General features: G+C 48.4%; 1 protein-coding gene across 1 annotated transcript in view; it reads right to left on the reverse strand.

Annotated features, from left to right (window-relative positions):
- Nucleotides 1–2,522: 2,522 nt before the first annotated feature.
- TENM4 (teneurin transmembrane protein 4) overlaps nucleotides 2,523–27,940 on the reverse strand; it is an 848,025-nt gene continuing 822,607 nt past the window's right edge. The window contains exons 31-35 of the mRNA XM_081537618.1: nucleotides 26,237–26,472; nucleotides 22,885–23,181; nucleotides 17,622–19,236; nucleotides 11,008–11,150; nucleotides 2,523–8,079 (exon numbers count right to left, since the gene is read on the reverse strand). Of these exons, the coding sequence (XP_081393744.1) occupies nucleotides 7,321–8,079; nucleotides 11,008–11,150; nucleotides 17,622–19,236; nucleotides 22,885–23,181; nucleotides 26,237–26,472 (3,050 nt within the window). The 3' untranslated portion in view covers nucleotides 2,523–7,320. The remainder of the gene's footprint in view (nucleotides 8,080–11,007; nucleotides 11,151–17,621; nucleotides 19,237–22,884; nucleotides 23,182–26,236; nucleotides 26,473–27,940) is intronic.

Below are 27,940 nucleotides of genomic sequence, written 5' to 3' on the forward strand. Positions count from 1 at the left end.
GTGAGCCTAAGAGCAACGCCCTGTAAGAGGCTACACCCTCCGCGGCTGGATAAAGAAAAGGCTAATCGTACACTCCATGAGCTTGAGTAAACTCCAGGAGTTGGTGATGGACAGGGAAGCCTGGCATGCTGCAGTCCATGGGGGTCGCAAAGAGTCGGACACGACTGAGCGACTGAAGTGAACTGAACTGTACTCACTGTAAAGCCTTTCTCCTCCCGCGTCGTGGCTTTCTCCACCTCCTCCCCTCTCCAGTCTCCCGCACTCCCGCGAGGGTGCGGTTATAGATCGCAGCGAGCACGGGGCATGTAGGGGCGGAGACTCACCGTCCCGCCCCCTCCTCATTCCGCGAAGCCCGCGCACCTGCAGCTAATTCAGAGGAGAGGCGGCCCCTTGCCTCTAATCAGAGGCACACACGCCACAACCCCGCTGTTTCTCAAATACACCAGAGAGGGTGGACCCCTGCGGCAAAGGCAAAGCTGAGCTTAGGGTGATCTACAGCTGGGCAGCTGCTTTGGGCTCTGGGGACGCACAGTGGATTAGATACACACAGGTCAGGCTGGGGATGCTCAGCCCAGGCTGAGTCAGTCCTGAAGGTGCGTGGCTCGTGGCATGGGCACGGGGATTGCCTTCCGAGAGGGAAGGAGAAGAAGAAGCTTGAAGAAGCACTGAGTGCAAAGGCCCGCAAGGTGTGAAAGGTTGGGTATCTCCGGGAGGGGCACTCTCCCCTGCAGCTGACTGTAGTGTAGTGGGGAAGAGGGAGGGGACTTCGCCGAGGAGGACACGATACACTGATACGCTGGCTCTGCTGGGGGAAGTGGTAGGTCTCCTTGAGCAAGGGCATCTGAGGGTCAGGCTGAATAGCTTGTAGTGTCCATAGTGTAAAGAGGAGTTGTTGGCAGCGGTTCTCAAAGCGTGGAGGTTCTCATCCATATCATCTGGGAATACGTTAGAAATGCACATAATGGGGCCCCTTGCAGACACAACCAGTCCATCCTAAAGGAAATCAGTCCTGAATATTCTTTGGAAGGACTGATGCTGAAGCTGAAACTCCAATACTTCGGCCACCTGATGCGAAGAACTGACTCATTTGAAAAGACCCTGACGCTGGGAAAGATTGAAGGCAGGAGAGAAGGGGACGACAGAGGATGAGATGGTTGGATGGCATCACTGACTCAATGGACATGAGTTTGAGTAAACTCCAGGAGTTGGTGAAGGACAGGGAGGCCTGGTGTGCTGTGGTCCATGCGGTCACAAAGAATCAGGACATGCGTGAGCGACTGAACTGAACTGATGCGGACCCACTGATTCAGAAATTCTGGGGGTGGGGCCCAGCAATCTATGGTTTGAGAAACACCAGCTGAGTCTGATATAAGCCAAAGTTTGAGAACTACTGGTGCAGTGGAAAGAGTACCAGACTTTGGAAGGAAGGTGGGGAGGGGCCTGGGGAGGGAGGAGTGAAGGGGGAAAGTTGCAGTCGGCCAAGTGCTGTTGTTCAGAAAGCAGCGGGCCACATTACATACCTGCTCCTTTAAGGTGATCTGAGGAGGAGCTAAGAAAGGTATGTGCCACCTTGTTATAGATAGAAGATTGAAGCTTAGAATTTACTCACCTAAGATCAGCCTCCGTCCATGGCACCACAGAAGAATGACAGCCTGGACATTGGTGCCTGGACAGCCCATGGCTGCCCGGCTGGAAGGAAGAGGCCTGAAGCTTGAAGCTCCTTCCCGGGGGGCCTAGTGGTGAGCCAGGCCCAAGGCTAATGGGAAGCAGTGAGCCTTCTGTTCTCACTCTTGTCCTCAATTATTTGAATTTTCATAAGGTTCATCATTCACACTAGGGAGCTGGGCTTAGCAAATGTATTTTCCTACGTGACCAGCTGTCATCTCTGACTTCTAGACCTGAGGTTAAATGTGAGGTTCTTTGAGAAAGGCAGGATGAAAAATTACCTGTATGCTGTGACTACACCTACCTTAGATTTTTTTCAGAAAAAAAAAGATACATATCATAGAGCAAAAAACAAAAACAAATCCAAAACAATGCTAAAGGAATTTTCTTCCTTTTTTCCCCAAGTTGTATTATGTGGCTATAATAATTTGTATGATGAATATACATTTATTTTTGAAAGTGTAACTAGTGACAGCCCACGTGGAACACAGTGACGTGACACAGTGAACAAGTGGCAGAGCATAGGCTGTTTCCTTAGGGCAGTGTCAATCTGTCTGGCCACTTGGGAGTTTGTCCCTGAGGCCAGTAAGAAGAGCAGCTGGGAATATGGCCCGGGGGAACAGTGGGCCATAGCTGGTGTCAGAAGTGCTTTGACATTTGTGAGGTTAAGCCCCAGAGTCTTTGTGTCCTCTGGAAATGCCTCTCTATGACAGGCGTCACCTGGAGGGCTTAAGGGGGACTTTGGGGCCAAGGACCAGAGCTTTGGTGGCCCTCCTGAGAACAGGAGCTTCTTGTAGTGCAAACTCAGAGCACTGGCTCAGGCAGCCACCGTTCTCCAAACAAAAGGCCACTAGACACCTTTAAACACAAAATATTCTTTTATTTGTCAACGAAGGCTACACAGGATCACTTCTGGTTTTGTTTTTATGCTTTTTTTTTTTCTTTTCTAGAAGGTATCTACATCTGCATTTATTTACAGCCTTGTTGGTATTTACACAGTCAAGAATACAGTGTTAGAAACACAAAAGTGTTGAGAAAAAAACTTCTCAAAATTAGTTCCAGACTTCAGGAAAATTATTTCCACATGGTAAGGCCAGAGTCTCCAGTGTTGGTTGTCCAGAGGCAGCTTAGGAGAGTCCCGTTGCCAAAGCTGCAGGTTCAAAAGTCTTGAAGAACATCAGGCGGGTCTAGAAAAGTGGCATTCTGGTGTTGGGTGAATCCAGGGCTGCCGGGCACCACCAGACATCTGTGACTCAGCTTCTGCCAGGCTAGCGGAGCCTTCTGGAGCATTCATTCTCCATGGGCAGTTTGCCCTCAGAATCAAACACATGTTCTTGGGGACCAGGAGGTCACCCGGTATCATGCCTTTGGCATTCCAGGGAGGGTAAGAAACCCAACATCGGCCCGCTGTCTGGGGCGGTCATGTACACAAGGCTGGTTTTTGAGAATGTAAAGGTTGGAGAGGATCACGTTTCTATCACCTGAGCAATGAGTCTTTAAAATGAGTTTGCTGTTTTTCGAAGGTTAAATGAAAGGGCCTTGAACTACAGAGTTCTTTAATTTCCTCCTGTCCAATAAAATACAGACAAGTATATAAACCTACCTGGGAATTTATGAACCTTCAATAGAGGGCTTTTAGTCCAAAATGAGAATCCAAGGAGAAGAAGGAGACTGGGTTCTTTCTGGGAACCCTCAGGAGGCGGGCCCTAGCTTGGGACTGGAAGCCACGACTGGGGCTTTAGTGGCCACTGTGAGGGATAGAGGATAGATTTGCCTTTGAGCACCGGGGGAACAAACCCCAAAACCCGAGACCCTGCTGAGGCCTGGCCGACTCCTTCCTCCTGGGCACCGAGCTCAGTGTCACGGTCCTCACCACGTGGCAATTGCAGATACAAGGCTGCCAATGTAAAACTATTCTAAGATTTCACGTGGAAATCTTGTCTTTGCATATTGGAAACCCCTGCCATTGTTAAAGGTGGTACTTAAAAGTCATAGCTAAAAAGGTTATTCTTTTTTAAAAAAACAACTCTGATTCCTTGTTGTGCTAAGTCGCTTCAGTTGTGTCCAACTCTTTACGATGCTATAGACTGTAGCCTGCTGGGCTCCTCTGTCCATGGGATTCTCCAGGCAAGAATACTGGAGTGGATTGCCATGCCCTCCTCCAGGGGATCTTCCTGACCTAGGGATTGAACCTGTGTCTCTTCTGTCTCCTATATTGGCAGGCAGGTTCTTTACCACTAGCGCCACCTGGGAAGCCCCCTGTTATGTGTTTATGAAAACACTGCCCCATTTTATTCACCTTCCTTATCTACATCACCTTCTGCTCCCAGCCCCACCTCATCCTGATTCATTAGAATCATGCCCTCTGGCCATTTTCAACTTCTGGCCAGTTTCTTAGAAATGGTTTCAAATCCTCCATCCTTAGGTAGAAATCAGGTACTGGTCTGTTCCGTGGGTAAATTCTCACCAAACAGTTCTGAGTGGCAAGCATCAGGGACCGTGGAGTTTCTTTGCCTTCTTCCTGTTGTCATAGCTCCCCCTTCCAGTGATGTCTGTCTGGTGGGTGGGTGAAAAGGAAATCTCATTCTATAAAACCAAAGTTGGGGAATCACTGAAGTGCTCTTTAAGGTGATGACAGAGAGGCTGATGGCAGCTGTGGAGGATACAGGAGGAAGTAGGAGCTCTTCTAAAAAAGCTTCCACAAACAGCTCTTCTGTCTTCTTGGGACAGAAGCTGTTATCCTGCAGAATAATGGACTGGGGCCAGTGAGGGAGGGCTGCCACTCTCAGGAAGGGACACATTTTGGTTGGTTAATGTCAAAAGGGCAGGTGCCATCAAAGATGGGATTTGATGCCTGGAGGCCATTAGGCTGGCACAGGGAACGCTGGCTTATGCCTTCAGACTGTGGCTGTGATATTGGGACTGCTGGTGCCAGCGGGAAGACAGGCTGAGAGGAGAGGCACTGAGTCACCTGCTAGCTTGAATGCGAACCAACTCACAAGGGCCAAGGCCAGAAGCACCATCTCCAATAGCAACAGCTCAAGGTGAAACTGAGGTACATGAGGCTGCCTGCCCCACACTTGAGACCCTTTCTCTAAAGGCTGGGGATGCTTCCATTTCCTCCCATACAGAAGCTAGGCCTCCTTGATGGTATGTAGCCCAGGAAAAAATAGAACATCATTTGTTTAAAGAAAAGGAATGTTCAATAATTTTCTGTGACTTTGATCTTCAAGAGTCACTGCTACTTTGGTGGTTGGGGGTGGGGGTAGAGAGTCAGAGGGTTGGGGAGGTACAGGGAGATGGTTCATTTGGCTCTGACCTCCAAGTAGACATTCCCAGTAGGTCTGGACCGATGTCAGGAGGTCAGGGTGGAATTGGTCATCTAGGCCAACGTGCAGGGCCCCATTGCTCAAGGACCCCTTCCATCAAGATGATATTTGAGAGGCATGTCTATTCTGGGTTGGAAAAACAAACAAACAAAAAAAACCATGTTCTTCAGGCCCAACTATCTTCCATCCTATTCAAGAAGGATCCCGATTGGCAGCCGCCACCAGCCCCTGCCTCGCACGGTGGGCCCGGAAGCCCTGCCATTTGACTCGGCTGAGCTCTGGATGTGGTGGACAAACAGGCCAAGATGCACTGTCACGGCAGTGTCACTTTTTGTTTTGGAAACAGGAAGAGCACTTAGCGAAATGCATCCTCTCATCTCAGTGGGATGACGTCAGGCGAGACCTCCTCTCCCGAGCAGCTTCGGGTGCCTCCCTCCACCAGGCAGACCCCCGGCCGGCGCGCTGCACCGATTCTCACGCGGCAAGAGACTGTCTCAGTTTGGTTCACTACTGGAATCTTCTGAAGACTCTGTGAGTAAGGCTATAAAGGTGCCGTGAGCTTGTTAGTCCAACAAGGTTTCCACGGGGAAAGAGCTCAGACTCAGAATTCATTTTCCACACTTAATGTAAAATGTAACCCCTAGAAGTCCCATTTTCTAAGAAGCCCAGCTTAAAAGGGAACATTTGGCTTCCCCTCCTGGTCTCCCAGAGCCTCCTGTGAGAGGTAATGATGATGGTAATTAGGCAGATGAGACAGGAGAAAGGAGCCCCCAGGCTCTTCCCTTCCTTCAGTGCTCCCCTCCAGCCCAGTGGGGGCTGCCTCTTGCGGACAAGCCTTGCAGGTGTGGGCTGGCCACAAGCCTCTACCCACTGACCTTAGGCGTAGGTCTTCACAGGGACAATTGTAGCCTGGCTTTCTGCATGTGCGGGCACTGCCCCTAGTCCTGGAGGGGAGCTTGATGCTGCCAGGCCACACCAAGTTCTCGCTTCTCTCCTCCTTTCTCCTTCATCTCGCTTTAAAACCCTGGTTGGGCTCCTCTAGAGGAGAGAAGCCGTCATCTGTTTTAGAAGAACTTCACAGAAGGAATTTCCTGCATCTCAAGCTCTGCAGTTAGCCCGACACGTAGGAAGCAGAGGGGCCTTCGGGAGCTGGTTACAAGCATGCTTGGTTCACGCCTTCCTCTCTTTGGCTGACTTTTCCTTAAACCTCTTTTCCGGAACCCAAGGCCACCAGGCACCTCTCTCCACACTCCTAGTTCTCAGTGGTGGCAGCTGAGCAATGGAGGGAAGATGCTCAGAGTCATGGGGGAGAGGGCTTCACCTCGGAAGGCAGGCTGGTACCCTTGCCACCAATGCCATCCTTTTGCTGTGGGTGACCTTCTCTTCCGGGCGTGGTGACCACACTGAGGGCTGGCTGTGCAGTGCTGGTTCTCACATCTGGCTTTGGGAGAGAAGAGGAGCTGAATAAGGAACATCATGGGAGGACTGACCAACCACAGAAACCCTGCGTGCCTCTGCCTCTTAGCTCTCAGGACGAGGTTGCCAGACTGGGAAAAAGACCCGGGAGACACGTGCTCCATCCCAGCATAGGGGTGGCAACTGACAACTACGCAGGGTTTGCAAAAGGGGTTGGGGATTTCGTTTAGCATCAAAATATAAAGCTTGGACAGGAGTTTGGGGCAGCTTGAAAAAGGTGCTGTGAGATCATGAAATTCCCCAGAGCAAGATGAAACCATCCGTGGTCCTCCGGGGGCATGGAACACAGTGTTAAAAAGCGCCCCCACCTGTCTGTGGGAGCTTGGCCAAAGATCCTCGGGTCCTGCAGGCCCTCCGGAAATTTGCTACCGGCCCATGACTCTCTGCACCCTTCACTCCTGCCCGACCCCTGTGGAAGATAGCCTTGCACATGGGACAAGTTAGCACAGACACTCGTGTCTCACATCACACTGGGGACCTGGGGACAGACGAGGACACACCCCAGGGGCTGCATTTCAGCGAAGAGAAATGTGCCCCAAACAACAAGGAAAACTCCTCAAGGAAAAGGGAACAAAAGACAGTAAAGTTTTCATTGTGATCACACTACAGAAAAAAAAATACCCTCTGTTCTTTGCAAAAAATGTGTGAAGGCCAAATCTGTGTTTTTCTTTTTTTAAAAAAAAGGATGTTGCATGAGTTACAATGCAACCAAGTATCTTTTTGTTTGTTTTTTGCACTTGTTAAAAAAAGGATTTTTTTTTTTTTTTTTTTTTAAGTACAACACAGTCAGGTACGCGGCCACAAAAGAGTAGCTGTCTTTGGCAAGAAGTCCCGGCCGTGGTCCTCTCTGTCACCTCCGGCCCATCTCACTCTGTCTCATGAAGTGGATGTTGTTGGCGCTGTCTGACAGTTCCGGGTACTGCTCTACTGAGATCACGAAGAAGCCATCGTAGCCTTGAACCCGCCCTGTGTTCAGCACCTGCTGCTTCTCGCCCTCGGTCCAGGCCCGCAGACCCTCCTCCCCTTCCCGAAGTCTCTGCTGCTCGCGGGCCCAGGCCTGGCGCACGGCTCTCTGCCGGGCCAGCTCCAGCACCCGCGCCTTCTCCTCATCCAGAGTGGTCCCGTAGCGGGTGTTCAAGCACAGTGCCCCGTACTGGAGCTGGATGTCTGTGTAGCGTCTAGTCCTGCCGTTAAGCATCGTGTTGATCTGGGAAACGGTGACGTTGACCCCGTTCTCCAGGGTTCGCCGCCCACCGCTGAGGCCCAGGATGGCCAGGTCGCCTTCCGAAGGCCCTGGTTTCACGAAGTAGTGGGTGTCCAGCCCGTCGATGGTAAAGTGCAGGTTCTCCAGGTAGTGGGCGTTGTTCAAGATGGCAGCAACCCGCCGCCCGTCCTCGTTGGCCACACTGATGATGTCTGTGGCCACGCGGCCATCCTTCAAGGCGAACTTGACCCCCTTGCCGAAGACGGAGCCACTGGATGCAAACTTCTTTGTCTCTGGGGCCTGCTGGCAGCTGGTGATTGTGGAGCCATAGAGCTGGTCAAAACGTTCCAGGGTGACGAAGGCCTTGAGCTGCTTCTGCACTTCACATTGCACCCCGAGGATAGACTGATGTGGGGAGGAGAGAGAGAGAGTGAAATAAAGTGGGGAAACTACCAGGGAACTGGAGAATCAGCCTGTATGACTAAATTCAGCTTATACAAATATACTAACCTGTAGCATCTAGCTTTACTGCTGACCACTAGGACACCCAGCCCCTGTTCTAGTAGTGTCTAGTCCTGCCGTTAAGCATCGTGTTGATCTGGGAAACGGTGATGCTGAACCCATTATCCAGGGTTCGCCGTAAAAGCACCCATGTATTTAACCCTTCCTTCTACTCAGAGGCTGTTCAGGGAGTATCTACTCTGGGCTCAGTTGCTTTCTCGGCATTGGGGTCACAACAGTGAATCAGACATCATCCCTGTCCTTGAGAAACTCCTTGTTTAATGGGGAAAGACAAACGTACAGTGAATAACTACAATCAAATGTGAGGACTGGTGGCCTAAGAGAAGCGAGAGTAATAGCTATAGCCAACATGTCTTGGTCTTGGAGCTGAATAGTTCACATTCATTGTCTTGTTGGATCTTCACAATAACTTTATACAGTAGGGTTGTTATTATTCTGGTTTTACATCTGAGAAGCTAAGGCTCAAAGAGACTGAGACGGGCCCAGGGTCACACAGTAGTAGGTATTCACGCCAACATTCGAACCCAGGTCTTTCTGATTCTAGAGGCTCAGTTCGAGGGCTGCTGGAGTTCAGAGGAGCAAACACAGCTCAGGATATGTTGGCCTGGAGGCAGAGAGGTGAGGTGGAGAAGGCGGGGTTCAAGGACAGGTTCACACCTGAGTTAGGACTTGAAGGATGAGGGGGTGATGTCAGGTGCAGCAATGACGAGGATGTACTCTTGGCTAGAGGCTTAGTAAGATGAAAAGCAGTGGTTTACATGAACCCTCTTTTGTGTGTGCTAAGTCACTTCAGTCGCAACTCTTTGTGACCCTATGGATTGTAGCCCGCCAGACTCCTCTGCCCATGGGATTCTCCAGGCAAGAATACTGGAGTGGGCTGCCGTGCCCTCCTCCAGGGGATCTTACTGACCCAGGGATCAAACCCGCATCTCTTACATCTCCTGCATTGGCAGGTAGGTTCTTTACCACTGGTGCCAACTAGGAAATCCATGAATCCTCTTAACTGGCTTTATTGCTCTCTGCCACATTTAGAAATGATTTTCAAGGATGGCCTCTGTCTCTACAATGCTTCCTGGGGGCTCCTCAAGTGCCCCTGCTCTTGGCTGCTTTAGGGAACAGGTTGGCCCTGTCTCCTTGGCATACCTGTCCCTCCCGTGGCTCGGGGAGCTATGGGAAGCCACTCTCAGGCAGGCTGCAGGCCCTTATCAGCAACTCAGGCAAACGGCTATAGAAACAGGCCCATTGGCTTCTCACTGAAATTAAGTCCTCTTTATAATTAATAGAACCCTGTCTGTGAACAATTATTTCCTAGAGTTTCACAAAAGCCAGAGTGCTCAACAACAAAGATCTCCGATGCTTGCCAAGGGCAGAAATCAATAATTCATTGACAGGAGAGGCTGGCAAAGGGGCCATCAGAGACTGTGGCTCTGGGAGCAGGTGGCAGGGGGAGCCTGGAGCTGGGGGTGCAGCTGAGAGGCTGGAAGCAGTCCTGGGAAGAGAATGCCGTGGGCAGCTGGTCGGGACCTGGAAAGGAGGGATGGTGGGGCTGGAGAGGGCAGGGGCCAGGGCGAAGGCCACAGAGAGAGGATAGGCTTTGCGACCAGATGGACTTGGGCTCTCGTTGCCTTCTGCTACTTTGCAGCTGATCTGGAACAAGTTTCCTCTCTCAACTCTGGTCTCTTTTGTAAAACGGGGGGAAAAGGCTGAACTCGCAGAGGTGTTTACCTCTTTCAACCATTTGGTCATTCAACAAAAGTCTTCCAGGCACCTGAGAAATGTGAGAGGTGGTAGACTGGTACCTAATAAGACCCACTACTTGCCCCCTTGGGGCTCAGGGTCTAGTGGAGATATAGGAAAGAAAGCAGGAATGAAAATATAGTGTGGTGGGGAAGGTGTAGGTGCCATCAGACCACAAGGGTCCAGCATCATCTTCCCCAGAGTCTAGGGGAAGGAAACAGCCAGGCTGAGACCTCATGGAATCTGGCCGGAGTAAGAGACGTGGATGCATCAGTTTCCAATCGCCAGCTGTATGCCATCTGCAACCCAGACTTCCTCCTCAGTCTCTTGTTCCCCTGGACAGGGATCTCCTGGAAGGACCAGTCTCTGCCTGATTCATTCCTGCCTTCACTGGGCTCCTGCAGCATGGGGTCTGGAAGAGCCAGCTCCTTGTACAGATCTTATGAATGAGGTGGGCAGTGGGAAGAAATGAGCAAATGGGGTGCAGGAAGTGAGGGGGTGGGGTGAAACTGCTTTTATGGATCTATATAGCCATTAAATTCTATAAGTCTTTGTGTCATGAATGGAAGATGGCGAAAGCAACATTCATTTGAGCACCTACAGACAGGTCTGAGTTTGAATCCCACTCTACTTCATCTTTGCTGGGTGGCATTTGAAAGCCTCAGGCATTAAATCTGTAAAATGACAACAATGATATAGGGAGGTATTTTTGTGTTAATTTATAAAGAACACCTCACACAAGGGCAGGGGCATGTTGAGGGTGCTCAGGAAATATCACATTTGTATTTAGAACACACCTTTCCTCCTTGTACTTTTGTTCTGGGTTGGGACAAAGGCTCATTGTGCAGAACTCCAAACTCAGTGTAACATACAAAACTCCTTAATTTGGCTCATGAGGATCTGTGCGCCATTATGGCTGTGTCCACAGTGACCTGCCGGGATCACTAAGTTATTTGCTCAACAGTTTCTGGTAAGCACTGCAAACGTACCATGTTGGTTTCTATTATTGGCCTAAGCTTTTCTGAAAAGCCGGTGGGACCCATTCCTGTAATGTCAGCCACGCGCGTGAATTACCTTGCTGTTGTCCCACTCCTGAGTTTTCATCTGTGTGTGAACGAGCTCGTAGGAGGGTTCCATAGCATCCACGTCTGGCTTGGGATAGCCGGGGATCACGTTGTGAAGCTGGAATCCGAAGGTGAGGAGCCAGCTGTTGACATCTGGGTGGGAGAGAAGAAGCAGAAACAGCCCTGTGGAGTCAGTGGACCTCGGATGTGACACACCCCTAGAAGGCAGCCTAGAGTAAGGCTGCTGGGGTGGGGTGAGGACGTGGCGGGTGGCTGGTGGGAGAGTCAACAAGCACGCCGGAGACTGTTTCATAGTATGGAAGCCAAGCATGCTCTTGGGGCCTAGTGATTCCTCCTAGGGATGTATCTGAGAGTGATGTCACATATGTAGAGCCTAGGCTTCCCAACTTCTCTTTCTACTGTCACTTTACCCCGAGGACCTTCAGCTTCGTAGCCAGGGGCAGCTGTTGATGGATAAAGACAGCTCTGCATCCACTTAAACATCAATAGGAGACACAGAGGACAACCACACCCAAAGGAAAGATTTTAATGAATGATTTTCAAAGAGAAAATTCACTTAAAAAATAAACTCTTAAACCCTTTCCCAATCCTTTCTGCAGAGATTAGAATCTCAGGGCTAAAGTGCATTGGCCTGTGCTAAGTTACTTCGGTCGTGTCTGACTCCTGGCGATCCCATGATTATAGCCTGACAGGTTCCTCCGTCCATGGGATTCTCCAGGCAAGAATACTGGAGTGGGTGGCCATCTCCTCCTCCAGGGGATCTTCCTGACCCAGGGATCAAACCCGTGTCTCCTGCAGTGCAGGAAGATTCTTTACTGCTGAGCCACTGGGGAAGCCCATGGAGATGCCCTGACCACAGATCAAACAGTTTTCCCCCCAATCCTGCCTTTTATTTACTCTGACAGCCTAAGGAAGTCACCTAACCTCCTTGTGCCTTCATTTCCAGTCTTTATATTGGTTTTGATGATTGAGCCCCATAGACATTGGATTTATTGGTTTTTATAATATTCCTGGGGGGTTACTAATTAGAAAGTACTCAGTATAGGGCCAGCTGGGATATTGTCATGAGCATTTGGCTCACTGAAGAATGGAATCAGGAAATCAAGACTTCAAGGGGGAAAAAAAGTGGAAAAGAAAGAAAGTATGCCATCAGTTACTTGGCCCTCTGTGACTGGGTGTCTTTTCTGTGCCCAGCACTGATGTCACAGACCCTCATCTTGCACACTCAGGACCCTGGAGGGGATATGAGACACACGGCATGGATAACTTTGACATGAGAAAAAGGCCGAGGGGAGGGCAGAAGTCTTTTGGTCCTATAGGCTGACAAGTCTTCATGAAGAAGGAAGCCTTTAAGCCAGACACTGAAAGTTGTGTAAATTTTGTCAGACTTCAATGGAGATTAGGGGGGCACTTCAGGCAAAAGCTGTTGTGTAAGGCAAGGCCTGGAGTGGGGAGGTGAATATTGGGAACTTTCGGGTAACCAGACAGCAGTTCAGCAGGGCAGAGAGAGAATCAGAAAGGAAAATGGTGGCTGGAGCAGGAAGAGCCTAAGGTGGCAGGTGGGAGATGATTTGGGGTCTACAGGAGACAGACAGGGTTTCCTTGGTGGCTCAGATGGTAAAGAGTCTGCCTGCAAAGTGGGAGACCCAGGCTTGACCCCTGGGTAGAGAAGATCCCCTGGAGAAGGGCATGGCAACCCACTCCAGTGTTCTTGCCTGGAGAATCCCCATGGACAGAGGGGCCTGGCGGGCTACAATTCACGGGGTCTCAAAGAGTCGGACACAACTGAGTGTATAACACACACACACACACAGGAGACAGATAGATGGATTGTTTCCCAGCATGGCTCAGCCTTCCTTGGGAAGGGGCAGCCGAAGATGCCAAGGCAGTTGGTGACCAGAGACTCGAATCCGAAGTCAGGAGAAGACAGGATTCAGAATTTAGTCTCAGAGCCAGCAACTCTGGGCAGTGGGCATTCAGGCCTGCTTTTGGCTTCTTCCCAAGCCAACAGATCCCTGGTCAGGGAGGTTCTTAGGGTCCAGGCATTGGTGAACCAGAGTTCATCCCAATGATGGGAGTGCCCTTTGGGGGTCAACAACCTCATCCTATGTTGCCTGTACCGTAAGAGCCTCATGTTTGCCTTTTTGGGGGGGAGGTTGTTTTTGCTTTTTGGATGTTCCAGAGTCTGTCTCTTAAGTTTGAAGCCTGGAGGTGCTGAAGTGAAGGGGTGGTAGAAAGAGAAGACTGGAAACCCAAATTCTACTTCTAGAAAGATCATATAAGGGAAAGAACATGGTAAGGCAAGATGAAACCCAGGTCCAGACTCTGGCTCCCCAACTCACAAACCATGTGATCTTGGACATTTTCCTTAATCTCTCTGAGGTTCAGTTTCTTTGTCTGCAAATTGATGGGATAAATAGTTTTCACCAAGTCATGGAGAAGAATGCTAACAGTGTTACCATTTGAGTTGGCCATCACATAGCAGGAACTGTTCTATCTGTTATGTAAATGATTGAATTTATTGTATTTTCAAGTGTTCAGCGTGGTTCTGACTCATAGAAGGTTTCTGTATTTCTTCTGTGTTTGAAGAAGAAACACCTATGCCTCCATGTGCCTGGACCTTCGTTTCCTCATTTGAAACATGAGGCGCTGGGATCAGTTTTCTCCAAAGTCTCTATACTTACCGAGTTTCTAAGTATCTCTGATTCTATGAATCATGGCAGATGGTTCTTTGGGAAATTAAAACAAACAGAATGGAGAGGAAAAAAATGGCTACAAAGCCATTTTGCCTGAGGCTTAGAACTTGCATCTGAATTTGTAGTTGCAGAGGAAAGCTTCTATTAGGAGTACTGCAAATTCCCAGGAAACCAGGGGGCTGAAAAGAGGCCTGGGCCTTAATTATAAGTGATGGAAGGTGGGAAACTTTCTCTTTATGCCTTTAGCAAAAATGCTGAAAACTGATTTATTCATTGGTTTTTCTACCGTGCTTTTCTGAAGAGTTGGGAATGTTCCCTTTCTTTCCTATGACATCAGAGGTAGACGTTTCCTCACAGTAAATAGCTCTTCACCCATCTGTCCCAGACCTCAGTGTGGCTGCCTGGAACAGTGATGGAGAATAACAATCCCTTTCACATGAACATAGCTGTGCACTTTACAGGGAGAACTCACCTAAGAATGAGGATTTTGGAGTCAGACACAGCACAGGTCTAAGCCCAGCCTCGCCCCCTCTTCCTCGGCCAGTTCCTTTTCTTCTCTGACCCTCACTTTCTGCTTCTGTAAATGGGGTCAGTACTCCCCATCTCACAGGCAACAGGGATGGTCAAGTGCAAAGGTGTATATGAGGGATCAGTGGTGGACATTTTAAAGTTGCATTCCTAGTATCCCTTTCTGCCTTTTCTCTCTTTCTTTTTGAGGTACGCATGTATTTTTAGGGATGCTGACTCCACCTAAGGGTTGCTCATTGGAGCATGTGAATGACCAAGGCTAAGTCAATCAGTACATTCTATCTCCCCAGCCATGGTGATTGATTCAGAGGTCATCATGTGATATAAGTCTATGCAATACAGGCTTAAGACCCTATGCATCCATGCTCAGTTGCTAAGTTGTGTTCGACTGTTTTGTAACCCCATGGACTAAAGCCCATCAGGCTCCTCTGTCCATGGGATTCTCCAGGCAAGAATACTGGAGTGGGTTGTCATTTCCTCCTCCAAAGATTCTTCCCGACCCAGGGATCAAACCTGTGTCTCCTGCCTTAACAGGCAGATTCTTTACCACTGAGCCACCTGGGAAGCCCTAAGACCCTATGCTGGAGTCTATCTCTGGACTCTTGAAGAAATTTTTGGAAAAAAGATGCCCTTTTTATCATTGTCTTTGCTGGATGTGAATGAGGTTGCAGGTAGCCTACGTGGAAGCTAAATGGTTAGGTCTAGTGAGAACTAGTTGCATCTTGGCTTTTGGTAGTAAAATGGTTTTTTGCACCATTTTTTCTTCAGCTACAGTAACCTGCCAAGTCATCTCACAGGAAGCTCACTGGAGGATGAGGCACAGGGCAAGCTTAATCCAGACAGATGTAAGGGGAACATCCTCACAACCCACTAAGATGTTCTAGGGCTGGCAGCAAGCTGAGCATGGTGAATGATGGGAAATCTTGCTGGGATATTCCTGTGCGTCCACAGGTCCCAAGGAGGTTTTCATCTCATCTGCTTACTACTGTGTCCTCTCTTCCTGCCCACTCTTGGGACTTTAGCTCTCTAGAGGACCATCTAGAATTCTTCTCTGAAAGAAGACTAATCCTCTAGGCCTCTGTCAGCAGAAACAGGTCCAGCCTGAGCCACCAAGTTTGAGGGCCCAGGAAGCTACCACATCCCTAAGGGGCACTCATGTAGGCTGTACACGCTGCCTTCTGCACTTTGGCTTGTGCAACCCGCTCTCCCTGGATCATCCTTCTTCTCACCACCTGGTGAAAGTCCACTCGTAAGTGGACCTCATGCATCAGCGGCTCCCTGGGCAGAATCAGCCGTGTCTCCTGACATGTCTCCTGATGGTTTCACTGACCATCACGGCAAACCTTCATCATGGGCCTCTCACACTTCACAGCGTGTGTCTGTCTGGCCTCGTGCAGGGTGAATTTCTGGAGGGCAGGGATCATCTTTCTATCCCCAGTGCCTAAAACAGTGGCTGCAACAAGGAGGCCCTTGTTGGATAAAGGAAATGGCCTTAAATTATGGGGCAGGAGGGTGGTATCATAGGACAAAAAAGGGGGAAAGTTGTCATGCCCAACTTTTTGCCCAATACACATACTCTTCTATAAAAGGAGCTGGTTTTAACCAGTCCTGAATCCCCATAGCTTCTCTGGCTCGTGAGGTCTGACCTGGCAGTGGCTGCTTGCTGGGAGGAGTCTGCTGGAGGCATTTCTGGCATGAGTGACCTCTGGGGCACTTTACACTCAAGTTGGTTTCACAGTAGTGAAGACCAAAGCCCGCTTTTAAAATTGAATAGTAGAGGAATGGGAATGAACACGAGCCATGAGCTGTGCTAGGGAGATTATCAAACATATCTCATTTCATCCCTGCAACCATCCAACTGAGAGGGTAACAGAGAGGAAGGCCAGGGGTCTCCAAATGGAGGAAATAGGCTGCAAGCATCAGATTTTTTTCTCTTAAAATTCTGTGTTGCCATGACGACATCTGGTTCCACCTGAACTTAACTTTTCTCAAACCTTGAGCTCACCAATGCATTTTTCTTACGGAAATGTTTCTCTAAAGCTATGTTAATGAAACTATGTATTTGCTTTGGAATTTGCCTCTCTTCAAAATGGTTCCACCTAAGACTAACTTTTTTCCTTTTCTCAAACCTTGGGCTGATAATAGCTCAACAAACCAATATTCACATCAATTGTTTTATGGCTGAGGGATGACACACCTCGTGCCATCCTATCTCAAAAATGCATATTGTGGGACAGGGACCGGTGAAACTCCGTCAGCCTTGAGGTGTCTCTCTTATCTGACTAACAGCTTTCTAATAGACATAAAACATCTGGCTAAAGACTAGCAGGGGGGCACTCTTCCTGCTCCCTTCTGATGTCTATGTCAGAAGCTTTCTTTATCTCTTTTATACTTTAATAAAGCTTTATTACACAAAAGCTCTGAGCGATCAAGGTCATCACTGGCCCGGGATTGAATTCCTCTTCTCCAGAGGCCAAGAATCTTGGCGTCTTTCACGGCTCAACAACAACCTTTCACCACCAGGGTTTTTTTTTTTCCATTTGTCCACATGTTCTTTGTTCCTTTTGCTCCCTCATCCCCTCCCTTCTTTGGATTATTATTTAAGTCTTCATTTTATCTCCACTATTGACTGATGAGCTATGCCTCTGCTTTACCTTTTAGTAGTTGCTCTAGGATTTACAGTATGCATATTTAACTTATCAGAGTCAGGGTAGATATTCTAACTTCAATTTATAGATCAGGAAACTGGAATTAAAGAGAAGTTAAGTAAATTTTGTGACTGTCATAGCTTAGAAATAATGGATCTTTCCTCTAGTTCTGTCTCCTAAGTCTGAATTTTCCATTTACATCATCCCAAATATGAGAACTGATTTCTTGTTTCTCTCTCTCTTGTGGTTTTTTTTTTTGGTCATACTTTCACTCAGTTTATCTGGGACACATAACCAGCTTGATCTTTGGGTCAGAAACTCTCAAAATACATCCCAAGGGATGCATCCAGTGAGATATTACAGTTTCATGGTAAAAAAAAGGGGGGAGGGGCAGTTTCATGGTTAAACAAGTTGGAAAAACAGTGGGTAATTATATGAAATTATATGAAACAGTTCCCTTTGCTACAAGACTTCACAGAGCCTTTCCTAAGCTGAAAAGGATCATGAAAATTTTGGGGTGGTGGTTATCCTATCAAACTGATTTGATACCAAAACCAGTTTTTTACAGATCATTTCTCTTAACTAGTGTTTCTTCAAAAATACTTTGGAAAATGCTACTCTAAGAGAAAGTCAATGTTTCCCATTATACCATACTGGCTTTGTCAAGAAAGATGGCCCTAATGACCAGAGCAATCAAGGTCCCTGCCCTCTGAATAAGCCCAGATCCTCACCTGTCATGAAGCACTTGATGTCCTGAGAGTTGCTGATGGGGTTGTTGTTTTTAAACATGTAGAGATTAAAGGGCATGATGTTGCTGCTACTAAGGTGCTTCCACAACTCGTGGTCTGGGCTAGTCCAGCGACCAGCCAGCACGTCGTAATCCCGCCGGCCCATGTGGACAAGCTTGGTGAGTGGATCGTAGAGGCCACCATGGTAGCCAATGATGATCTGGAAGTTGGGGTTGGTGTCCATGTAGATCTCCCCATAGGCCGTGTACAGGATCTGCTTGATCATTAAGCCTGTTCCACTGAAGACAGCAAGAGGCGTCCCGATGTTGTCGCAAGCTATGTAAAACTCGTCTCCGCTGCTCAACTCCATAGCAAAGAGGTGCCCTTGCAGGTCGTAGTAGAGGGATGTGATCTCAGAGCTGGAGTGGTTGTAGAGGTGGGTGACCTTTGTAGGGCTGGTCAGGTCTGCATAGAAGAACTGCAGGTGGTGGCTCTGGCTGCTCTTGCTGGAAACCCGTCGTCCCAGGCCATCATAGCGGTACCTGACACTCCAGCCACCACCCCGGTTGTAGGCCTTGATGAGCAGGCCGGCTGAGTTGTACTCAAAGACATCATTGCCCCGCTGCCTCAAGAAACCGTCCTCATCCATCTTGTACTGCACGTCGCCCAGCCTGGTGATGCGGTCACGGAGGTCGTACCGTAGTGGGGTAAGCCGCGCACTATTTCCAGGGCTCAGTAAGTGCAGGTTCCCGTTGAGGTCATAGCTGTACCGCCAGAGTGGCTTGTCATTGATGGAGACTGTCTGCAGCTGGCCGTCAGCGTCATACTCATAGGAATAGCGGGTAGTGTTGGCGTAGGGTCCCACCTTCAGCTCCTTTTTCACCACTCTCCCCATATTATCATATTGGACGGTCATCCAGTACATCAGTGAGCGGAAGATCTCATATTGCACTTCCTTCATCCGTCCGTAGGCGTCAAAGTGCTTGGTGTGGGTCATGACCGTCGTGGTGATGATCTGGTTAATGTCATAGTAGATGACACCAAACTTCCCGAACTGCTCCGTCTTGCCCGACACGTCGTCATAGCGATACAGGTCAATGGGCAGTGGGGTCTCGTTGATCACAGCCTGCATGCTGGTCACCCGGAAGCTGTTGTCATAGTTGTAGTCAAAGCGGGCATTGACCATGCCTTCCTCGGTGAAGCGGAAGATCTGGCGGTCGATCAGGGGCCCGATCTGACGGTAGCGGATGGTGCAGGTGAAGCCCTCATTCTGTAGGTTGATGGTCTTTAGCATGCCAGCAGTCTCATCGTAGGTGAAGCTCACTTTGGTGGTGTCGTACAGCAGCTCAGCCAGCTTGGACAGCTTGCCATACTTGTATATCACCCTGCGGCCGGTGCCCAGGTAGAAGGTGTGGAGGAGGTGCCCATCCTCGGTGAAGTCCTGGATGACTGAGGCATTGCCCTCGGGGGGCTGGTAGATGTTCCTGTAGTAACCCACTGAGCGGATGGTCTCCAGTGTCTGCCGAGCCACGTTGGGCATGGTCACAGAAGAGAGGCGGTCATTCTTGTCGAACTCAAAGATGTATTGCCTCTGGCTGTGGAGGAGCAGCACCATAGACTGGAGGAAGAGGAAAACCGAGAGATGAGAGGTGGGTGCTGGGGTGGAAGGGGAGGTCTGTGAGCCCCAGACTGAAAGGAAAAGAATGAAAGGCCAAGAAAGCTGGTGGTTCTTCTAAGTTATGCTCAAACCAGAGCTTTCCAACCAGTGTGCCCTAGGAGAATGCAATGGGGTATAGATGTGCTAAGAGAAGGCCTTCTTTCCACCCTTGGCCTGCCTATGGTGAGCAGCATTGTCTATTTGCCCCTTTGTGGGGTATAGAAATGATTTCAGTAGAGATGGGGTTGGGAGAACTGGCCTAAAGTATAAATATCTGCAGCAGCCTCTCTCTTGGCTCCCTTGCTCCAGATTCCTTCTCAATCTTCCTACTCAAGCAAGAATGGTTAAACACAGTCTGATGATGCCTGTGTGTGTGCATGTAAGTCACTTCAGTCATGTCTGACTGTGCAACCCTATGGACTACAGCCTTCCAGGCTCCTCTGTCCATGGGATTTTCCAGACATGAATACTGGAGTGGGTTGCTGTGCCTTCCTCCAGGGAATCTTCCCAACCCAGGGATTGAATCCACATCTCTTATCTCCAACTGTATTGGCAGGCAGATTCTTTACCACTAGTGCTACCTGGAAAACCCCTGATAGTGTCTATTGCCTGCTAAACAGCTTCTGTTGACTCCCTATGGCCTACAGGATAAGACATGTCCGAGAAGGATATTTAAGGTTTTGCATAGTTGTTTATATAGTAACAGGTCATACACCCACCCAGGGGTAGGGTGGGCTGTGATGGGAATGGGGAAACCTGGTTTCTAATAACAGACTCAGTGTATGGCCCTGAGCAAATTCTTTCCCTGTGGGTTCAGATTTTCAGGTCATGTTGGATGACCTTCAGGGTATCTCTCAGCACTACCACAAATAATACTCTTGCAGATGTGAACGCTGCAGGGTAGGGGAGATAGGTCACAGATCAAGCAGAGCCTGGGGCTGGACAGCTGACCAGGTGTAGAACACAAAGCCAGGATCTGGGTATCAGAACTGTGGCATGAAATACAGACTGTTTCATGAGTAAGTCAGTAGGTAACAGGCCAAAAGACATCTGGGCATCAAAATTACCATTTCTCTTCTTTGAGACCAACTTTTGATTAGGGGCCTTTTCTGATTCCTAGTTCCTAGGATGAAATGAATGCAGAGTTCCCAAGAATAGCAAGAAAGTCTTCCTAAGTGATCAATGCAAAGAAATAGAGGAAAACAATTGAATGGGAAAGACTAGAGATCTCTTCAAGAAAATCAGAGATATTATGGGAACATTTCACGCAAAGATGGGCACAATAAAGGACAGAAAGGGTATGGACCTAACAGAAGCAGAAGATATTAAGAAGAGGTGGCAAGAATACACAGAAGAGCTGTACAAAAGAGATCTTAATGACCCAGATAACCACGATAGTGTGATCACTCACTTATAGCCAGACATCTTGGAGTGTGAAGTCAAGTGGGCCTTAGGAAGCATTACTATAAACAAAGCTAGCGGAGGTGATGGAATTCAGTTGAACTATTTCAAATCCTAAAAGATGATGCTGTGAAAGTGCTGCACTCAATATGCCAGAAAATTTGGAAAACACAGTAGTGGCCACGGGACTGGAAAAGGTCAGTTTCATTCCAATTCCAAAGAAAGGCAATGCCAAAGAATGTTCAAACTACTGCACAATTGCACTCATTTCACATGCTAGCAAAGTAATGCTCAAAATTTCCAAGCTAGGCTTCAACACTATGTGAACCGAGAACTTCCAGATGTTCAATCTGGATTTAGAAAAGGCAGAGAGGAACCAGAGATAAAACTGCCAACATCTTTTAGATAATAGAAAAAGCAAGAAAGTTTCAGAAAAACATCTATTTCTGCATCATTGATTATGCTAAAGCCTTTGACTATATGGATCGCAACAAACTGCAAGATTCAAGAGATGTGAATACCAGACCACCTTACCTGCCTCCTGAGAAATCTGTATGCAGGTCAGGAAGCAACAGTTAGAACTGGACATTGAACAACAGACTGGTTCCAAATTGGGAAAGGAGTACTTCAAGGCTTTATCTTGTCACCCTGCTTATTTAACTTTTACGCTGAGTACATCATGTGAAATGCCAGGCTGGATGAAGCCCAAGCCAGAATCAAGACTACCAGGAGAAATATCAATAACCTCAGATATGCAGACACCACCTTAATGGCAGACAGCAAAGAGGAACTAAAGAGCCTCTTGATGAAAGTGAAAGAAGAGAGTGAAAAAGTTGGCTTAAAGCTCAACGTTCAAAAAACAAAGATCATGGCATCTGGTCCCATCACTTCACAGCAAATAGACGGGGAAACAATGGAAACAGTGAGAGACTTTCTTTTCTTGGGCTCCAAAATCACTGCAGATGGTGACTGCAGCCATGAAATTAAAAGACACTTACTCCTTGGAAGAAAAGCTACGACAAACCTAGTAAAGTTGTGAAGTTGCTCAGTCGTGTCCGACTCTTTGTGACCCCATGGACTGTAGCCACCAGGCTCCTCCATCCATGGAATTTTCTAGGCAAGAGTACTGGAGTGGGTTGCCATTTCCTTCTCCAGGCCATCTTCCAGACCCACGGGTTGAACCTGGGTCTCCCACATTGCAGGCAGATGCTTTACCCTCTGAGCCACCAGGGTAGACAGCGTATTAAAAAGCAGAGAGAGACATTAATTACTTTGCCAACAAAGATCTGTATAGTCAAAGCTATGGTTTTTCCAGTAGTCATGTATGGATGTGAGAGTTGGACCATAAAGAAGGCTGGGTGCTGAAGAATTGATGCTTTTAAACTGTGGTGTTGGAGAAGACTCTTGAGAGTCCCTTGGACTGCAAGGAGATCCAACCAATCAAATTTTAAACTCAACCCTGAATACTCATTGGAAGGACTGATGTTGAAGCTAAAACTCCAATACTTTGGCCACCTGATGTAAAGAGCCTACTCATTAGAAAAGACCCTGATGCTGGGAAAGATTGAAGGCAGGAGGAGAAGGGAACGACAGAGGATGAGATGGTTGGATGGCATCATTGACTCAATGGACATGAGTTTGAGCAAACTCCAGGAGATGGTGAAGGGCAGGGAAGGTGGAGGACACGGCGTGTTGCAGTCCATGGAGTCACAAAAAGTTGGGCACGACTGAGCTACTGAACAACAACAGGATGAAATGAACCCTGATTTGAAGCAGAAAGACTTCCTAATGCCACTCGTAGCGTATGACGCTCAGGATTAAGCACCTTTTGCTTAATACTGATCCTCTGGCTTCCGCCTTGTTCTCTGTGACCAGGTCACACCAGGTACCCTAGACCTGGGAGCAGGCCCCAAATCCTGCTCCATAAGACCAGATAGTGTTTGGGCCTAGCTCCCGTCTATCAGGTGGGACTTTCACATTCTCCCACCCCAGTAGCACCCACTTGTCATACCATCACCATAATCCATCCAGACTCCACCCAGGAAGCCCCTGACCCTTTGATGCAGATTTTCCTGAACTTTTCCTTTTGGAGATCACATGGGTCAGATCTATCCCATCGAGGTAAGCAGGCTAGGCCTGGAATTAGGTCAAGCAGAATGAAGATCTTCTATATGGCAAGGCCAGTGGTGGAGGGAGACAGACACCTGCCTTCTCTAAGTATGTGTAGCTCCATGTCTTCCCATCAGCAAAGATCCTGGATGTGATGCGACCCGCCTGGTCGTATTCCATCCTCTCAGACATGATGCCCCTCTGGACGCCAGCGATGTGGCCCCCCGGGGAGTACGTCACATTGACGCCGTTCAGCCTGCTGCTGGGTGACCAGAGGCTGGGCCGCCCCGTCTGGTCGTACAGGATGCGGAGGGTGAACTTGCGGTGGTCGTCATAGATCTTCTCCGTGCGTGTCACGCGGTCAAAGTCCAGAGATAGGAGGTTCCGGTTGTGAACCTGGAGAAGGGGGTAGGAGGAGACAGAGAGTCAATCTAGACATCGAGAACTCGGTCTGAGAAACTCCTGAGTAGAGGAGACGGCACAGGTCCTGAGTGACAACAGACAAGGGTTTGGATTGGGGCTCTGTCATTTGTCAGCTCCGTCATGTTTCCTCATCTGTAAAATTGGAATAGTCATGCCAACTGCATAGAGCTTTTGTGAGGATAAAGACAATTCAGAGTCTGGGTAAATAGTAGCATATGCGATCCATATAATTTCCTAACGTGATTCTCCTTATGAGGAGAGAAAGGCAGATCTTTCTTGACTCCCTCCTGGAAAGGGAGCAGCCACGTGGGCCCAGCAAGTCAGTGCCTGACCCCATATTTTATGTGCCAGGTGCTGCTCTTGTGTTTGACACCAGGTAGACCACAGTCAAGGACAGGATCCAGATCCCGTGACTGGTGAGTGACTGGCCTGGATTCGACTCTCACCACTGCAACATGCCAGCATATGATCTGTGGTCCTTCTTGGGGCCTTGGACTCCCCATCCCCTGTGGGGTCTCTCCTGCCCTCTGCCACCACAATCGGGGCCTCCTGGTCACCTCAGTTAGCTCCCAAGGCATCTTCTTCTTGCTGGAGGCCCTGGGAGGCAGTGTGTGTGTGTGAGTCTGGGAGGCCTTCTCTGGCTGTGGGTCGCCTGGGGAACACCATCCTAGGTTTTGGAACATTTGCTCCCAGCAGGTGGCACAGTGGTAAAGGATCTGCCTACCAATGCGGGAGACATGAGTTCGATCCCTGGGTCAGGAAGATCCCCTGGAGTAGGAAATGGCAACCTACTCCAGTATTCTTGCCTGAAAAGTTCTATGGACAGAGGAGCCTGGAACCATTAAATGACAGCAAATGATTGTGGTAATTCTCAGAGGAAGTAGAGATGTGTGTGTCTCACTCGTCTCCCCAAACAAATTTTAAAGCCTTGAAAATCAGGATTTATAATGATGCTGCTGAGACGACTTTAGCTGTGAATGGCCTGGTTATAATAAGGTGGTTTTCCCAGGGGTAATCAAACACAACTGCAGAAGCAAAAACAGTATGGCAGACAATTCCCATGAAAAATCAGAGGTGTTGGAGGCTGAAGCTGTGTTCTTTGCAGAGAGGGCAGAGGGAGAAGCAGGTTCTATACCACTAGTGATGATGGGGGTCCTTTCAAAGCATCTTTGGGAAGGTCCTTTGTGACTCCCCCACAAGGTTATACCACCCAGTCAGTGGTTCCCCTCTCCCTATGGAGGGCCCCCAGTGAAGAGGAGCTACACCTCTGCAGCAAAATTAATAAAATTGAATTAAGCAGCTCACTGGGGAACTGCATAATGCTTCCTGTGCCCGGCAGTGGCAGCAATGAGATTATTTTACATCTTTCTTTATTAAAAAAGTTCCCAGTTGTATAAAAAATGAACTGCATTATGCGGAGGTGCACCCGGCTAACATTCTCATTCTGCATGCCGCCACTGTGGGTGGCCATTTATTTTGAGAGGACTTGGAGGTGGCGGCCACCCGACCGGAGCGTCATTCATCTCAGCCTAGGAGAGAGACCCGTTAATGGCTGGGAAACTTTTGGTCCAGTTCACGCGGCAGAGAGGAAATCCTAACAGCACTAATGGCAGCTCTTTATTGAGCACCTGGGGTCTTCCAGCACTGGGCTAGGTGCTTCAAAAATATCATCTGGTTTCTGCAGAGGAATCTGAAGCTCAGAGGAGCTGCTCAAGGCTACACACGTGGCCCCCAGGCAGGAATTAAACCTGGGTCAAGCCTTCTGCTTAGCCCATTGCCTCAGATGTGTGTGAAGGACTCCAGGAGAATTCACACAGGGGGCTCGGTGAGTCTGCAGACAGTGTCCCACAGAGAACAAAGACAGCTAGACCTTCCTTGGGGAATGAGTGGAAGGCTGCTTCCTACATCAGATAGTTGTTGAATTCTTGAGGACCACAGGAAGCCCTTCTGGGCTCCAGTTGTGTGACACTAAATCAGTCACATACTTGTCTGCTATGAGAAAGGCACTATGAGGCAGGGTGGGTATTTCCAGTTGCTGCCTAGCTATTCGAGTCTGGAAAAAATCCCTCCTCTCTCTGGACCCTGGTTACCTCCTACATGAAAAATGAACTTTCTCTGCGAGAAATGGCGAGGGGTGGGGTGGGGTGCAGTACAAGACAGCCCCAGCCAGGTTGCATGAGGATGTTTCTGAAGCTTTTAGGAATCAGGAACATGTGGCCCAGTCCTGGGGTGCCCTGCAGCTCAGCAAGGCTGCATGGAGCACCTGTGTGCGGTCTGCGAGGTGCTGTGCTGAACGTCAGGACTGGGCCCTCCATTTCCCTCTCCTCATCGCCTGCCTTTCTGAAGCTGGAGGGAACTGGAGCTAGGTAATCTGGCCCTGGGGCAGAGGCCACACTAGAGACATGGGAGTGAGGCAGCGAAAGTGCTTGTTCTGGGTATCCACACGCAGAAAAGTGCTCTGAGATGCCAGACTCCAGAAGCCAGCCCCCTGGCAGTGACAGCCACGGTGGAGTTGTTTTGCTCACTAAGGAAGGATAACTCTGCCTGGAAGGAGAATGTGGCTTAGGGTCCAAAGAGCCAAACTGAATCTTCATGCATGTTAGCCATGTGTGATAAGAATAACAATGACAACTAGAATAGGTATTACTGACTACTTTTATGTGCCAGATTCCATATGAGACACTTTATGTATTATTTCTAATCATTATAGCAACTTGTAAATTGGTTTCATCGTCCCCATTTTATGGATAATGAAATTGAGGCTTTACGAGGTCATGGATTTGCCCAAATGCAGAAGCTGGAAACCCAACTCAGAACTGACTAACGTCAAGCCAGTGATCGTTTCTCTAGCACAAGTGAAAAATACATGAGACCCTGATTACGTGCACTTGCTTAACGTGTTCCCTTTTGCAGATGAAGAAACGGAGGCCTAGGAGCACCTTCTCCCCTAGTGTCAGAGCCCAGTGCTGAGTCCGCCTCCTCCCTGGGCCCCGGGACTCAGCCACCCCTGCTGGGAAGCCTTCCTCACCCGAAGCCGGCGCCCGAAGACAGTGACCTGGCCGCGAGCCTGCTCCTTGCGCTGCCGCCACTCCACCAGGTTGAGGCCGTTGTCGATGGGCAGCGTGACGTTCCTCTTGCCCACGGTGGGGTTGACGGTCCCGGCCAGCAGGTGGGGCTCTGTCTGCAGGGCCACCTCCATGCCGTTAGCCAGCAGCAGCCGCAGGGAGCCATCGGCCCCGATGAAGTAGCTGTTCCGGACCTGGTCTGAGGGACAGATGAGGGGCGACTCTGTTTAAGGGGGCTGAGGAGGGACAGAGCTGTACAGCAGAGGCAGAGGTGTGGTCTTCAAATGTGCTTACGTTTCTGACCACAGAAACAAGACACTGTCATTGAAGAACACTAGAAAAATATATGGAGGTCCGTGAGCTCAATCTCCAAAGGAAACTACTGTAAATATTTTGGTATATTCCCAGATTTCACAATATTTCTGAATACATTTATGGTTAAAAATGGCTGCTTATAGAGTTTTTACTGATTGCTGTTATTTTATTGTTGAATATGTTCATAACATTTTTTCTAATGACTGTATGCTATTGCATTATATGGAAATATCAGAACTTATTTGATCGGTCCTCAAATAGATATTCTGATTATTTCCAGTTTTGCACGATTACAACACTGCAAATAAATATCTGTTAATCATTATGCTAAAGTGAAAGAAGTCAGGCACAAAAGGCCAGATATTATATGAATCAGTCCATATATATGCAATGTCTGCAAAGGCCAACTTGTAGAGAGAAAGTAGTGAGGGAAAGGGAGAATGGGGTATGACTGCTAATGACTATGGAGTTTCCTTTTGGGGGTGATAAAAATTTTTCTGAAATTAGATAGTGGCAATGGTTGCACAACCTTGTAAATATACTGAAAACCACTGAATTTTACTGTTTAATAGAGTGGATTTTATAGTATGTGAATTACGTCTTTATTAAAAATATACTTTTTGGATAAATCAATGTCTTCAGTTGAGTCATTTAATCAAAATAGACTCCTAAAAGTAAGACTTCTAGAGCAAAGGGTTGAACGTTTTTAAGGCTTTCCCACTAAGGTAACAACACTCTTTACAATAAGGTGAAAAATAGCTCCAAAATGTAAGTCAGTGATAGAATGCCAAATATATATGTTTTAAATCACTGTCATATATCAACATAAATGTGTGTATAAGACATGTATGTATATATATGACAATGAATTAAAAGTAGACTTAATTTTGAAATTTTAAACCTGATTTTTAACTAGGATCTTTAGCTAATAGAGTCTTCTGGAGAAAAAGCAAATTTCAGCTGTAAAATGCACAATGTGTTCTTTTCTAAAAATGGAAAAACCTGAGTTTTCACGGCAGTCACCTTCCTCTTGCCCTTTGTCAGCTGCTGGTTCTGTCTGCACGGTCCCTCTGTTTAATAAATTCGAGTCCAAGCCCTTCCTTCAAGGCTCTGTGTAAACGTCATCTCTTCCAGAAGCTTCCCTTGTTCCTCTGGTTAGAACGAAAGCCTCCCCCTCCCGTAGCCTCTTTCTAGGTCTCAACAGTGGTCACGCAGCTGAGTGGTACAGAGATTCACCACTCCGTGAGTGAATGAACTTTCAAACACTTCAGTTCAGTTCAGTTGCTCAGTCGTGTCCGACTCTTTGCGACCCCATGGACTGCAGCACGCCAGGCCTCCCTCCATCACCAACT

This window comes from Giraffa tippelskirchi, chromosome 10 (assembly GCF_054371585.1).
Source record: "Giraffa tippelskirchi isolate mGirTip1 chromosome 10, T2T-mGirTip1v1.2.pri, whole genome shotgun sequence".
NCBI lineage: Eukaryota > Metazoa > Chordata > Mammalia > Artiodactyla > Giraffidae > Giraffa > Giraffa tippelskirchi.